We start from the raw sequence: 15,116 nt of genomic DNA on the forward strand, positions 1-15,116 counted from the left end.
ATACACATTTATAAAAACTGTAAAAAGGTCAAACCGTGCTTTTATTAAAAGCAACCTCCCATTGATAAAGTGCTCGACCTCCAGTGAGACAGGATTAAAAGACTTGGAGAGGAGGAAGCCCACCCCCCCACTGAGAGAGGTGTTGTGGCTTAAAATGACTTCCCCCTCCCACTCCTTTTTCCAGTCCGTCTCATTAAAAACGTTGCTGTGCGTCTCTTGTAAAAAGAGGGCATCGATATGTTTTATTTTTGCAGTCTGAAATATGAAAGCCCTCTTTCTTTCCTCTCTGGCTCCATTTACATTTAAACTTCCCACTCTAAAAGTATCCATTGCGAGTGAGATGTTAAAAGCAAAAATAAAAACAAATAAATTAAACAGACATTGAGGTTTTTAAAATCAACGCTGCCCATTTGCTTCCTTACTTTAGTAACAATTCTTTTTAGTCTGTATATTTCCAGCTCATCCAGGACAGACTGCTCTTTCCGGCTTATGTGGAGTCTTGCTGAGGCACAAAAAACGGACAAATCTGGGAAATATTCTTCTATGATTACGTTATGTTGGTTTTTTGTCTGCACCAGGTAATTTTTTATCATTTCAGCTGAGTAGTGTTAAATTCTAATACATTCGCACATTTATGCTGATACTAACATTGCTACACATTTATAAAAAAAACATTATGCTTTCTGATTAACTATGTGTTAATGTGTTTATGTTCTAAAACATAATAAATTATGAGCGTCTAATGGATGTACTCGACGAGTTAAAAACTAGAAACTTACAAAACATTATGACTACCTATACGTTCCTATACACACATCGACAATCAATTGTACGACTCTTAGCATACTATAATGTTCCATGAAGTATAACAAGGACATTTGTGAATGCAAAGTGAAGTACGAATGTTCATTATAACATGTCCTTGTTGGTGGTGAGTAAGGTGAAATGCATTTGTATGGAATGAATATTATTCATGCTTCATCATAAGTGATACATATTCATGAAGAGGCTTTTTAGAAAGTAGAAGTCTTCCATAGGCAGATTTACTTAAAATATTTAACTTGGTGTATTTGTTAATTTATTTTGGTTCTTTCAGCTTTCGATTTAATTAGTTCAAAAAAAAAATTTGCATTCCTAAAAGTGAGAGTACAACTATTTAGCTATTTGCTACTTTACATTTTGTAGTTTGGTTTTTTGGGGGGGATATGTAGAAATAAAATAAAACAATCTTTCATAGCTGAGAATAAAAGTACTCCAAAACATGAAAAAGATATATTATCTTAATGTTTATCAGCAAGTGCACAAAATGGTGCAACAAAATAAAAGGTACTACTGTTCTGTACCGTATAAATAGATACATACCTGTAAGTAGGAAAATTCCTAAAAAAGGAAAGCCTCCTCATTTCTGTTCAGTCCTGTTTACAATCTCTCACGCCTCAGTGAATAATTGCTCTTATTGCTGTTTAATACCAACTGAGCAGAAGGTATCAGTTGTTTGCACACATACATAGATGGTGTCATCCCTTACAGGGAGCGCCTGTCCTCTGCAGAGAGATTAGATTTCTGTTAACCGCTCCTTTTACAGTCACTGCGGGTACTAGTCAAAAGGTTAAAAAATGCCAGAAAAGTAGACTAGATTTGTTCATTTGCAATACAGTTTATGGCGTTAATAACCTATCAATATTGGAACACGTTCATACTCTTACTGACTGACACACACTCCTTAAAAATAGGTGTTCACATTCTCATATGCTATTTAACTCTAAAGTGTTTCTAAGGGTCACTTAGGGAACTGCAACTTAGTAAGATGAATCCGAGACAAGTTTTCTTCTCAAAGGGATTTACGATGAAATACAGAAATATGTGCACCTTTATGCATGAAACTAATAAAGAATATGTATTTAACAATCATGTTAACCTGTTAAGCCCCGAGCCTGCTTTCCAGGTCTCAGGCTCGAAAATGACATTCCCAGAGCAAATGACTATAACTTAACTTCTAAAAGGGGTAAATTAATAATATTTGTTTCTCAAAGCAATGATAAACCTGTGAGTTGGATGTAGAACAGTCAGAATCAATATAGATTTTTTCTCAGGGAACCATACATTTTGATTGCAAGTCATTCAATAGTGATGAGCTATTTTAGTCCGAACCAAAGTCCAGTTTTCAACATAATGATATTGCCAACCCTAAAACGAAGCTGATCGCTAAGAACTCCACAGCCTTTTATCTTCCCTCGCTAGGTGTTATATTGCCATGGCTATAAGGTGTGTGTATATTTGAACATATCCACAAACACACCGTAAATCCCCTGAAACCACAACCTCACACTTTCAGACTTTTTCATTATATAGTGCAGCTTAGATAAAAGCAGACATAATTCCAGGTTCACTTGTCTACCCCATTGCAACTCCTCATCACAGTTGCTGTGCAAAAATGATGCGAGCAGTCAGAGCTATAACTCTGACCTTCTCATATTGGCTGAACATCCAAGAAGCGGCCGCAGCGCTGAGTAACCTCACGTCGGCTAATCAACAGGTTAAAGCTGTTGTCACATAGCAAGAAAAAGTCCCAAATTCAATTCCTGGGCACAGCTTTTATTTCAAAATAACTGCAAATTTGGAAGACCCCAAACCTAAGTCAAACTGTAAACAGTCTTTAAAACGCAAATGTGTTTGTACACGATTAATTATCCTTCCAGTACTGCCATCCAGAGAATCCACACAGATGACGGAGGGTTTCTTCAGATTAATAATATATTCAGGACTAAACTGCTCCTTTTTGGAATGAAATCCAAAAGGAAATATACCAAAGGCAGGCACCGACATTGCAGAGGGACAAACACTCTATTATAAATTGTGTTAATTCTCCCACAAGCAAGTAGTGTACTCCATCATTTGCACACACTAGTTCTCTGTCAAAAATTATACATTTTAATGGGCATGAAAAATAAAAAAGGCAAAGTATATTTGATTTTTTTTTTACAAGGTAATCAGAATCAGACAACGATTAGAATCTGAATTTTAAAAAGAGAGAGAAAATATACAACATATTTGAAAAATGATAGGTATTGTTTGGAATAGCAGTTAAGGATCAGTGTTTGGATAAGGAATTATAAAGAAGAGAAAACAAATCTTATGACTACCAGGCCTGGTGTTTTTAGAGATTAGTCATCTAAGCCTAACACTAAGATAAAAGGACAAGACTGATGAAAGCAAAGATATTATAAAAATGTGTTATGGGGTTCATGGGATGACCTTCATACAGGAGTGCAGGATCTCGAGGCCGTGAAGTTCCCGAAGTTTGTGGATATGTCTGGAATTGAAGAAAGGAGGATGTCAATTGAAAGCACATTGAAAGTATGTTCAGTGGGGTAAAATTCAACTGACAGCATTTCCTTGCTCCAATTTAGCTTATATGTTTTTAAACCTTGATTGAAGACCCACTGAATACAATGAACTGCACATCATTTGGAGTTAATCATTGGGGTGGAAGGAACTGCCTCCAGAGCTTTTCTACAATCCCTTTTTTCCATTTGAACATTCAAATATTTGTCTCATTATACTGAGTTGAAACAATGGGTCATGTTTATGATTAGTTGATGGACAGAACATTAATTAACAACTACTTTGACAACGATAACTTATTTGAAACATCCCATCTTCTTCCTATTTGAGAATCATCATTTCATGTCTTTGGAGAAGCATTTCATGACAGCTTGGGCTCTGGACAAATTCCTCTTGCAATTTGTCACAAAAAAACACATTAGTTTTAACCACAAAATGTATCCAACAGACAGGAGCGTTGATCAACTAAATGAACACAAATTTAAGCTATCAAACAAACGCAGCAATCAGCCTATCCATCATGATTTAGCATTCAAAATAAGTGCAGATATTAATAAAAAAAGTGGTCATGTTGTGGATATACTGTGCATTAGAGTAGTTATTCACACAATAGTTGGTCATCGCATGCACAGAATGACTGCAGAGTCAAAGTGGTGACAGTAACTTGAAAAATAAAATGAAAATACAGAATATAAACACTGTATAATAAACAATATTTAAATAATGACTTTGATATGCAAACAATATAATAAATATTTCCAGCTGAGCCAGAACTCGTACATTTGCCTAATGTGTGACCGACTACCATAACATCACATAGTGTCATATCAGTGGGACTTTCAATCTTGTCCATCAATGCTCCTTCAGGCTAGTTTCTAGAATGTAATCAGCAGCATGTGGTTTATAGAATGAGGTGAGAGGGCACCTGGGCTCAAATCGACACAACTTCCCCAGAGCAATGGCAGCATTTTGCCGCACAGCTGTCCTCTTAGCGTCCCCCGCTGCGTGGCGCAGCAGCAGCCGCACAGTATCAGTGCCCAGCAGGCGGCTGGCAATTCCCTCCAACTCAAGGAGGTGGGCCAAGCATAAGGCTGCATTTCCTGACACCATCTCATCACAGCTGGAAGCCAGCAAACGACGTAAAACAGACAGTTCTGTGTAAAACAATACATAAAAAGTCAATAAGAAGAGAATAGTTTTTTTCAAATGTAATAACAAACACACATGTATTGACATGAAAATCAACAAATATACTGCACACTGCAGGCAAGCAGACACACACCCATTTGCATATTAGGCCAACCCTAAAATGTTATTCATAAACTAATGAATGTCAATCATTCCTCACTTTTATCAGACTGCACCAGCTCCTCCCGGGCCGACTGACTGACAGCAGTGCAGAGAGTCAGAGTCTTAATGGCATACTTAGTGGCAGTCTGCCCTGTTCCCTTGGTAGGAAGACAAAGAAATAACAATCACATTAAACATGTTAAACGTAAGGCTGAAAACAACGTTATGTTGACATTACATTACATTACATGTTACTTGTTAGACGCTTTTATCCAAAGCGACTTACATACTCAATACAGTGGGCAATCCCCACAGGAGCAATTTGGGGTGAAGTGTCTTGCCCAGGGACACAACGACATGCTGACTGCAGTGGGGTTTGACACTTGTTATTAGTAGAAAATACCCAGTTACCCAGTTAAAAATAAATGATCAAGTACACTATACATGTCAAATCTGTTTTTTTTCCTCATGTCTTCATGTAAATATTGTGATTCCACAAGTTAAACATGTGTTGCTGTATTAATAGATACTTAGTTGTATGTACAGATATGCACCTTCAGCAGGGGGAGCATGAGCCGGACCACACCCCCCTGAACAACATGCTGAACGGCCTCAGGGGACTGAGGGAGGACAGTGCTCAGCATACCCGTGGCTCTCTGGAGGACAAAGAACATTGTTGGCATTAGAAACAGAGATTATATAAGGGGAAGTAAAATATAGGAAGAAAGACAGTTACAAAACACAGCAGAGAAATACACAGGGTAGCAGAGCATCAACAGAAAAGTGTTTTCAGCAAAAGATAGCTAGCAGACAAAAAAAAGACTTAAAGAATATTAGAGTCTAATAGAAGTGGAGAATAGGAAAAGACAATTGTGAAATCAGAAGGTCTTCTGGAGTGTGTTTGCAGCAGTTAAGTACAGAAAGTCATATGTTAAAATGATGAAAACATGTTGGACTGATTATAAAATGTGTTTAATTAGATTCTCTAGAGTAACTTCTAACAATTATTGCCTCCTGCTCCTCACACCTCCCTTTCAGAAAGCTTAACTTAAATGTATATACTCAAAGTGATAACAAAACAGCCCAAAAGCATTACTTTGGGCTTTAGGGCTTTGGTGTAGCCTTGAATATACAATAAAGAGGAAAGTCAAGTCAAGAAAAGACACAAACTGAGAAAAACATCAGGGACATTTTAAATAGAGGGTGTTGGGACCAGGTGACAATGACGGAAAAAGTTACAGGAACACAGTGTGTGAGCACTAAAATAGAGTAAAGAGGCAGATGGGTGGAAGTGTGGGACTCTGAGGGCATTGTGTAGGCAGTGTGAAACTGCTCTAACAGCCATTAGCACAGGCCCAGCACCTGGAGCTTGAGCTTTAATCAACTGTAATGACACATAGGACCCTCTGAACATTTTGGATGGCTGTTACCACCTTTCTGGCACATTGCCAATGACTTCACAAGCAGCAAAAGCCCCATTACTCATCGCCGATGTCTTCTATTCCGCCAAGTTTCCCTGAAAGGATGTGTTTTATCTTTTTAAGGATGTATGGACATTAGGAAACAAACTGAATGTTTTCAACATGCATCATTAGTAACGGTTAAAAACGAGTATTAATACTTTAAAACTTTTCTTGGTCCGACAAAGCCAAACATATAAATGTAATGGGAGTTATGGTACAGTAAAGCAGTAAATTCATGACATGTAAGGGTTAAAGTAAACCTCTTGAGTACTGTTGTGTAGTGCCAAAGTAACAATAACTCACAGTTATTACTTCTCCGTCACTATCCCTCAGCAGGCCCAGGGTGCAGTCGCAGAGTGAGACAGCATGCTCCTACAAAGAACGGGAGAGAAATGTGACCAAACCAATTTTCAGATATGTTTTACCCCCTGATGTCACACATCATGGTTCACATAAGTATCCTTTTATTTAATATTGATGACATACATATTTTTAAAGTGGTGTACAGCGAATGTTCTTTAAAAACATGTAATTCTTTCATTCATGTTGAATGTCAGTTCAGCTTTACTTTATATTGGATACAGTGTCATGATGTCATCAGTTTTTAAAGTACGGCAAGTAAATGTCTCACATGACTTTTTTCTTACCTTAATGATTGGAGAGGTGATAGTTGAAAGGTTGATGATCAACCCAAGCATAGGGTAAAGGATTTCTTTGTAATCACTCGCACTGCATTGCCTCTACAAAAACAGCCAACACATTCTACACTTAATAAAATCAATACAGAAAGTTTAAAAACTAAAGCTAATATTTTTAACATATCCAGGCTACAAAGTGTCTCACTGTGTCATTCAGAGCACACTGTGGTGTTTCAACTCAATGAACAAGTGATTTGAACTTTACTATAAAAAGAAAAAAGTAATTGTACTTACAATGGCGACCACAAAAGCCTTCCAACATTCTGGATCATGGGCTAATTTGTGACGAATGACATCATCTCGAGCAAGACAGCCAACAGCCGATATCAGTGATGGAAGGACCTGCCGATTGGACTCGCTGATATTTGCCTATAAAATGAAGAAAACACATTTGTTCATTTGCTCACACACACACACACATCTGAATATATTGAGTGTATATATCAATATGAAAACTACTTTGTATCTACATATAGAGTACATAGCTTACCAGTAATGTTGTAAATGGCACAATGACAGATTCTTTCAACACGCCCCTTAACTGAAGGCAAAATCTGTAAGAAAAGATTAAACATCGCTACCATACTTAACATACGATAGGTACAGAGTATGTGTATTAGAATACATAATGGTTCCACTATTTACCAGAACTAACCAATGTATATAACTCATTGTTGTATTCAAATGAACAAGGATACTTTGGAGAAGAGGAGGTGAGTAGAGAGTAAAGATGAATCATCAAATTGACCATATGGATTAACTGTAACACATCACAATCCAGTTGCTTTGACTAATGTGTGACAGTCGCAGATTGATCTCAGTGTTTCTTATAAACTGTAGGGGCAGGGGAAAAGGTTAAGGCATGTAGTTTAGATTCAAATGAAATGAAAATCTATGATGCATGTGTATTATCCTCGCAACTACAGTCGTTAAATGTCCACTTTTATGTAAGGTTTGAGGGTGTGGTTCTGCAAGCCTCATTTGCATATTCACCTGTCGCGGCGCACCCAGAGGCTTTTTAGTGGGCGCGTCAACAGGATGCCAGAGGTGGTTCTCACGGGAGGAGGAAGCCTGTGTGTGGTGAATGCGGGTATTCAGCGGGATAGTTACGTTTTCTCAGCATGTATATATGTTAAAATGCAATGGGGAAGTAACTGAAAGTAACCGTATGTGGATATTGCATCGACCGACCTGGAAGCCCGTCTCCTTGGAGAGGACGCGCGCAGATAGAGAGAGATTCTCTCCGACACAGGGTGAGATCGCTCCTTTGTGCCACGCTGGACCTCGTGTTTCCTTTTTTGTGTGGAATATAGCCTGAAAAGGCCTACAAACATTTCTGTTTTTGCCGCCGACGGGCGCAGGAGCAACAGCTTTTTTTTGTCAATGAACAATAGCCTGGATTAGGCAGTAAAGACACTTGTTGTGTATCGCAGAGCGGACTGTTTAATTTTGTTTGTGTTGTTTGGCTGGAAAACTGTCAATATAATGGATCCATGCATGAAATCTGTCTCTGTTTATTTTGTTTAAGGAGCAGATTATCCGTTTATTATTTCTGTTTACCTTTATAATATTATTTCATTCAAGAACCCCTTGTGCGTTTAATTAACACAACTATTTTAGATAGTTGATCGTTACAAATGACTACAACAAAAATAAAAGGTGCTCTGTGTCATGTGGGGGGGGGGGAGGCTGCTGCAGATGTTCTACCAGTCTGTGGTAGCCAGTGTGCTCCTCTTTGCTGAGGAGTGCTGGGGTGGAAACACCAACAAAAATGAAGCTGACAGGCTGAACAAATTTGTGAGGAAGGCTAGCTCTGTTGTTGGACTAAAACTAGAGAATCTGGGGTAGGTGGCTGAGGAGAGGACGAGGAGGAAGCTGGACATTATCCTTGAGAACCCCCCCCCTCCATGCAGAGCTAGTGAAGATGAGGAGTACATTCAGCCACGGACTAATCCCTTTTACCTTGTTGTGATATCTAAATTGAACAGTTACTTATATAATGTAATTGTAAATGTTATTATCCTCGTGTGAATCTGTACTGCCCTGTTTTCATTCTCACTCTGTTGCTGCTTTAAAATCCTGAATTTCCCCACAGGGATAAATAAAGGTCCATCTTATCTACTCTTGTATTATCTTATGTAGTGTTATATGCATTGAATGTTTGCAAATGTATATGTAATATGTAAATGTTTCACAATATACATTTTATTTTATTTGGATCCAATGTGGAATTTGGATTGGTTGTATATTATCATCCTCAAAAAGTGAAGTGAAAAACCTCAGTAGCACAAAATACATTTGTGTTGGGTAACTCTCTTTGAGCTACAGACAGGGAAATTGATCTTCCCCCTTCACTGCTTGACACCTCGACTTATTTCCTGCTGTGTTGGAGCCTGGGTTTCCCTGTCATGTCTTGTTTTCATGAGGCGCCAGAGAGGAAAACAGGTTGAGAACGGCCTTTTGCCTTGAAGTGACCTTAACCCTTGGATAGCACATGTTGAAATATTAAAGATGCCACACCATTTGTCAGAGGAGCCCTCCTGCATGATGAATAGATGGATTTTAGAGTGCTTTAAATATATATGGATATGATATATTCGATGATAATAGAGCGGTGGGTCATATCCTGAGTATCCGAAACTGTGAATTTCCTTGTTCAGTAATAAAGTGAATAGTTTTCTAGGGATTTGTGAGGCTGTGTATCAGTTATACTTGTTTTCTGCCGCGAAGTTCTCCAGAATCTTGACAGCTGAGTTCTGCTGCTGCTGCTTTTTTGGCTTTAAGATGCACGCCATGAGGCTCCTCACAAACCTTGAGATTCAGAGGGGTCGAGACAGAAAAAGAGAGGAAATAAGAATAGAAGAAGGAGAGAGTGATGGAAAGAAAAAATCATATAAGTGTGATAATAATGCTAATCAGGAGCAACAATATAATTCATTCCTAATTTTCTGAAAACCAAAATCTGCAGCTCCGATAATATCACACATAGGATAAGAAATCCCTTAGGCCCCATTTTAATCTATGGAGACTATGTCCCAGAGCGATGACTTCTAACAATTCTTAAAATCTCATTAAATGGACGTGGCAATTGTACTAACAATGCCAAACATATGGCCCAGGGCTGACCTATTGTCTTTCCACTAATTTCATTAAGGGAAATAATGTAAAATGTAAGATCATTTCAATACTTCGAGATGGGACTACCTAAATTAGAAAAACATTGAATAGTTTAGTTTATAGGAAACATGCAGAAAACCTACTACATCTGAACATGGAAACATTACTCCAGCTATCTTGTCGCTCTTGTCTGTTGCATGTGATGTAAATGTGCATAAAGTAAAAGTAAATACATGTCTTACTTGTGCCCATTCAGGTTGTCAATAACCAAACGTCTGCCATGTGGCGTCTGTGAGTACAAACTTAGTAATGTCAGGCATTCTTCCCGCACTGCAACATGCTCGGCTGTTACCAAGTCAACAATGGACCGTCTGATGACTGGGCACGTAATCAACATTTTCTGGTTTTCATCTGAAAACAAAAGGAAAACATGTTATGTACAAAATATGAGCTCAGTGGACACAGTACCCTGTTTGTTCCCAAGGAACAACCACCTAATCTAATAACACAATTATATGAATATTAGGCTGAAAAAACACAATAGGGTATTAACAAACACAGAGACACACACACACACACACACACACACACACACACACTGAGTATCACAGTTGGCACAGAGGGTGGATTTGTTGAAGCCCACACAGCTTTTGTGATTCAAAGTGAAAATAAAGACGTGACAAAAGAAAGGCTTAGTATAACAGTGACAAGCTGTGCTGTAATGACACACTGCAGAATAATAATTCAGTTTGTACCTCTATTCCCTGTTAACTTAGTGAGAGCATCTGGCTACATGAACAAGACAGAATTTGAAATGTAACTCAATGTAATACATACCGTTTCCACAACAGATAACCCTCCATAACTTCAGAGCAGACACACACAACTCCTGGCATCCTGGATCCTTTGTTTCCTGCAAAAGGCAACTGCAGAGAAGATGAAGCTCAGTGATCAGTGTGTCATTGTCCTCTTCTAATTGACATAATACAAATCATATTGAAATATTACTCTCTGAAATAATTTCAATGTAATTTATATGCAAGTATGCCTCCACGCAAAATAAAGGATGAAATAAAAAAATGAAAAACAGAACGTAACACATGAGCATGTTTAAAACAGCAGACGCATGTAGCAATTACACAATTCACTAGATGCCATCTCATCTCAGAAAAATACGATGCATTCATGGGTAAAAAGCAAAGCCCTTATTTTTGAGGTACAAAATGTAAGGCGACTATTAAACACTGATAATAACTAACAATGAATAAAATCTTTTTCAGTATAGCTATATAAAGGAAATAGTGCAATAAGAATAGACAAACACTTTTTTGTGAGCATGCAGTATAAACTCGGGCTAATAATGGCTTAGTCATCATAAGGCACTTTGCCCTTCAATTTATCTACATCTCTTGTAGGAACCTTATGTGTGTTCGCAACTTGGCCATCGCTCAGATGCTACTTGACAAGTCATCAGTTATCCCACTAAGGGGTTTGAACTTGACGTCACTTTTGTGTCTGCCCTGAGGAAGATGGAATGTATTGGCTCAATCTTACAGGATGATCTATAATCCTTATATTTGTTACATGTTTTTTAGAAGAAGATGTTCTGTGAGCAATTGCCCCAACACTTGGATTTCTGTGGGTTTAACACCACACAAACCCTTGAATTTCCCTTAGCTCTTAAATTCTAAATCCAGACAACAATACACCAGCTGACTTCATTGTGTGTGACATGGTTCACAAAGGTTTCAGTTAGTTGTATCTGGCTCCCAGCAGTATTCTTTATAGCTATTTTATTGTAATATCAATGCACTCTATCTCTCGAAACACAGTAACTATAATATAATGTCAGTGATAACAATGAAAAAAAACTGAAAAATGTGTGACTAGTTAACAATAGGGACTTATAATTGATATCATGTGCAAAACACCCCCTTTTTCAGGGACAAAACACAGGGCTCATATTAGCGCTCATCTCAATCTTCAATGTGATCGCCTTTTCCTATTTGGCTGAAAGCACAAAAACCAAAGAGAGAGCGGGAGAGGATGGGAAATGATCTCTCAAGTTTAGGCCATCATTGTGTCTGTCTGCGCCGGTCTCTGGGTCCATCTGTCATAGCGCCACTGAAAACGAACTGACAGCTCTCCCTCTGGTCTCCTTACCTCCTCACTGTGTCATTGCTGCCGATGATACTGAAGCCATTGTTCAGTCTGAAAAGGGTCTGGCCTGTACCTGATAACGAGAACAGTAGATAGTGTGAGAATACAAAAAAACTACATATCAGCACCAGGTAGCCACTTTTCAGAGAAACACATAGCTCTCGTTTTGTTAAGCTTGGCCTGTTCAGTGATTTAGAGACATGGTTGGAGAGAAAAGAATAAATAAAATATGTTGAGAGAGTAAGGTATAATGAGGAATGGTCTATCTTCCACTTACAATGATTTGTAGTCTACTAAAGTACAGCAGGACAGTTAGGGAGCAGTTTAGGGGTGAAAGCCTGTAATGTCAGCCCTGCTGAGTTCCTTTCAGTTCTGAGTTATGTAAGGTTGCCCTTTCCCGTTGAATGGTACTGTGAGACAGGCATTATATCTTTGGCGGTACACTTTTATTCATCTAAATCAAGAACAAAGAGCGATCGGATAAGAAATGTTTGCTATTCTGCAGTGGACAGCCAGTGAAAAAGAATAAGGCATTTTAAGGTTAAAGCAAAAATAGAGGGTTAGCAATACACAATGATGCAGCACTGTGCTAGTTGTAAGCCAATGCTTGATATGATTTGCCATCTGCAACCATTTCCACACATTATGTTGCAGCATGGGATTTGTTTTCTCTCCTTTTAGTGTTACTTTGATAAACAGTTGCAGTGGGGACAAATTATCTTTTTCAACTAAGTTTTAGAAGCTGTTTCTGAAAATTGTGCAAGAAATTCTGCTACTTATTTTGACAACTCTTTTGATATCCTGTTAAATATATATAAGCATTGATAATTCCACGGAATTTGACAGGACCCCCGTCCACCTAGAGGTCCTTAGTCTAGACTGTAAAAAATCCACAAAGCCAACGAAACAGGAAGCATCACTCTCTAGCTACCTACTCTAATTCTGACAGGGTTATGTGCAGGTAATGCCACTGAGGTTAAGGAATGGACAACTGCTATCACATGTGTTCCATTAAATTGCACCCACGACAGCCACAGAAGGCTTAATAGTGTTTGCTGTCACCTTGTAACAACCCCCCTCTGTACCTACTGTGAACACAGAATACAACGAAAAATCGCCTACACAATCCTGTCCTTACACTATGTCGATATCTTAATGCTGGGCATTTCCTTTTTTAATGTTCATTATGTTTTACAACACCACTTAACTGGTGGAACTGCTTACCTTGCTAGCTCAGAATGGCCCACTCAGCAGTTCAGCAACTAGACTATATTATCATAGAGGGAGGTCTAATTCTGCTAGTTAAGATCTTCCTGCTCTGATAATGGAATACATATACAAATAGAGTTGTTTTGCACAGGAATATGTATGCAGCTGTGTAAGTGTCATGTTATAGTGTTACATAGTGTTGTCATGGCTCACCACACTAGCCACCTCTGGGGTTTTGCTCTTTCGGTGTGGCTTTATAGTCTTTATTGGAAATTTGCTCAGTGTGACAAGCAAATGGAGTGTGAAGAGAATCAGTGATGGACAGCGTTAAGTCTCACCCTCTCTTCCATTGCAGTAGTAATAATAATAATAATCAGTTGCTGCAGCCGTGTTTGACCTGATGACATGCCCTAGAACGTTTGCTGTGAGAGCTTGAGTACAAACTATTTTTATGGCCCATCTTTGTTCTTACCATTTGAGCCATATAATCGAGAAATACAGTAGGTGACCCAGTGAAGGAAGATTAAAAGAGAAGGCTAAATATAATGCGCAAAACTCTCCAAATAACACTCACAGTCAGTAACTGCTAGTGACAGAGTCTCCAATCCTCCACAGTAGAACATGGGAAGCTGGCCAGGCCGAGACAACTTCTCCAGCAGCACGGGCACTCTTATGGCATTCGTCTCCCCCATGACAAAATCTTGCATTGCATTTATCTCCTGACTCTGTCTCTCCTCTTCCAAATCAACCTGGTCCAGGTATTCTGCATGGAGAAAATATATTCAATAGCAGACACTGCACTTTGACTGTCACAGAAAAGAGTGAAGGGGAAGCCTCATTGTATCGCAAAAGCTATTCGGAAGCAACCACCCCACCTGCCTATTGCCATAAACTATACATGAGGACTTAAGTGGGTCTGTAGTATTGAAAATGTAATGCTCGCTACATATGGCAATAGAAAAAAGACAGATACAGTGCAGATTTGTGTGATAGCCATAAAGTAGCAGCGTTTATTTTCAGCAACATTTTGTAGAAAAGAGTACTGGACCTTAAAAGCTAAAACTAAGGAAAGCTCAATATGTCTTTGTTGGCTTGGCAGTAGTGTGGCATTAATCTTAAGGATGTGTCAAAACCTTCCAAATAATAGATCTGCAGTCAGTGAGACCACAACAATAACATCCAACTCACCAACAAGGCCATAATCTACTAAGTATTGTATAAATAAAACTATGGAACAATAATAAAACTGAATCATGTGATACAAAAAACGTTTAATGGGTAGTCATGTTACATAGCCAAAGAAGGCAGATATCACAAAGGACTTGAATATGTTAAAGATGTCCTTAACTGACCCCTGAAACCCCCCTTTACCTTTCACCATTTTCTCCCTCGCAGGTTCAATTTCCGTCATCTTTTCAAAGCATTTTCTGGACTGAAAAGAAAAGAATTTCGTTAATCACTGCTGTGTGCTTCACTTCTAAAGCTATGGAAATCAATATCATTCCGGTGACTCCAACAGATTACAGTTTCAGTGCAATACATAGAAAACGATGATGGAATTTGATATTTTTTGTACCAGATATCAATATTAAAGTCAAGGCTTGCCTCTAAACGGATTGAAATGCCTACAAAAAAAAGATTTTACAGAGGATTGCTTTGAGGCTAGGCTGCGTGTGTGCAACATATTTAATTAAAAATTCCTATTAACCTGCTTTATACCAGGCAAACCACTTTCATTATGTACCCATGTTCCTGCTATAGTTAGATGAGATTTGATCTGTATACAAGAGAAATGTGTAAGAAGCAGTAGTGATTAGATGCAGTGACAGATAAT

The 15,116-nt window shown here is 38.4% G+C and overlaps 1 protein-coding gene across 13 annotated transcripts in view; it reads right to left on the reverse strand.

Annotated features, from left to right (window-relative positions):
- Positions 1-2,579: 2,579 nt before the first annotated feature.
- The window catches only part of ttc12 (tetratricopeptide repeat domain 12), a 41,922-nt gene continuing 29,385 nt past the window's right edge, over positions 2,580-15,116 (reverse strand). For 6 of the 13 annotated variants that reach the window (XM_034225511.1, XM_034225509.1, XM_034225516.1 and 3 more), the window contains 14 exons: positions 14,654-14,714; positions 13,857-14,045; positions 12,077-12,146; positions 10,751-10,839; positions 10,156-10,324; positions 9,509-9,607; positions 7,790-7,867; positions 7,287-7,350; positions 7,031-7,165; positions 6,746-6,838; positions 6,402-6,470; positions 5,190-5,291; positions 4,694-4,793; positions 2,580-4,499 (listed from right to left, as the gene is read on the reverse strand). In XM_034225511.1, coding sequence (XP_034081402.1) covers positions 4,198-4,499; positions 4,694-4,793; positions 5,190-5,291; positions 6,402-6,470; positions 6,746-6,838; positions 7,031-7,165; positions 7,287-7,350; positions 7,790-7,867; positions 9,509-9,607; positions 10,156-10,324; positions 10,751-10,839; positions 12,077-12,146; positions 13,857-14,045; positions 14,654-14,714 — 1,620 coding nt within the window. In that variant the 3' untranslated portion in view covers positions 2,580-4,197. Of the gene's footprint in view, positions 4,500-4,693; positions 4,794-5,189; positions 5,292-5,317; positions 6,152-6,401; positions 6,471-6,745; positions 6,839-7,030; positions 7,166-7,286; positions 7,351-7,789; positions 7,868-9,508; positions 9,608-10,155; positions 10,325-10,750; positions 10,840-12,076; positions 12,147-13,856; positions 14,046-14,653; positions 14,715-15,116 lie in introns of those variants that run through there. The other 7 variants (XM_034225510.1, XM_034225520.1, XM_034225513.1 and 4 more) reach the window with 7 other exon arrangements.

Source organism: Gymnodraco acuticeps, unplaced genomic scaffold, assembly GCF_902827175.1.
Source record: "Gymnodraco acuticeps unplaced genomic scaffold, fGymAcu1.1, whole genome shotgun sequence".
NCBI classification, from domain to species: domain Eukaryota; kingdom Metazoa; phylum Chordata; class Actinopteri; order Perciformes; family Bathydraconidae; genus Gymnodraco; species Gymnodraco acuticeps.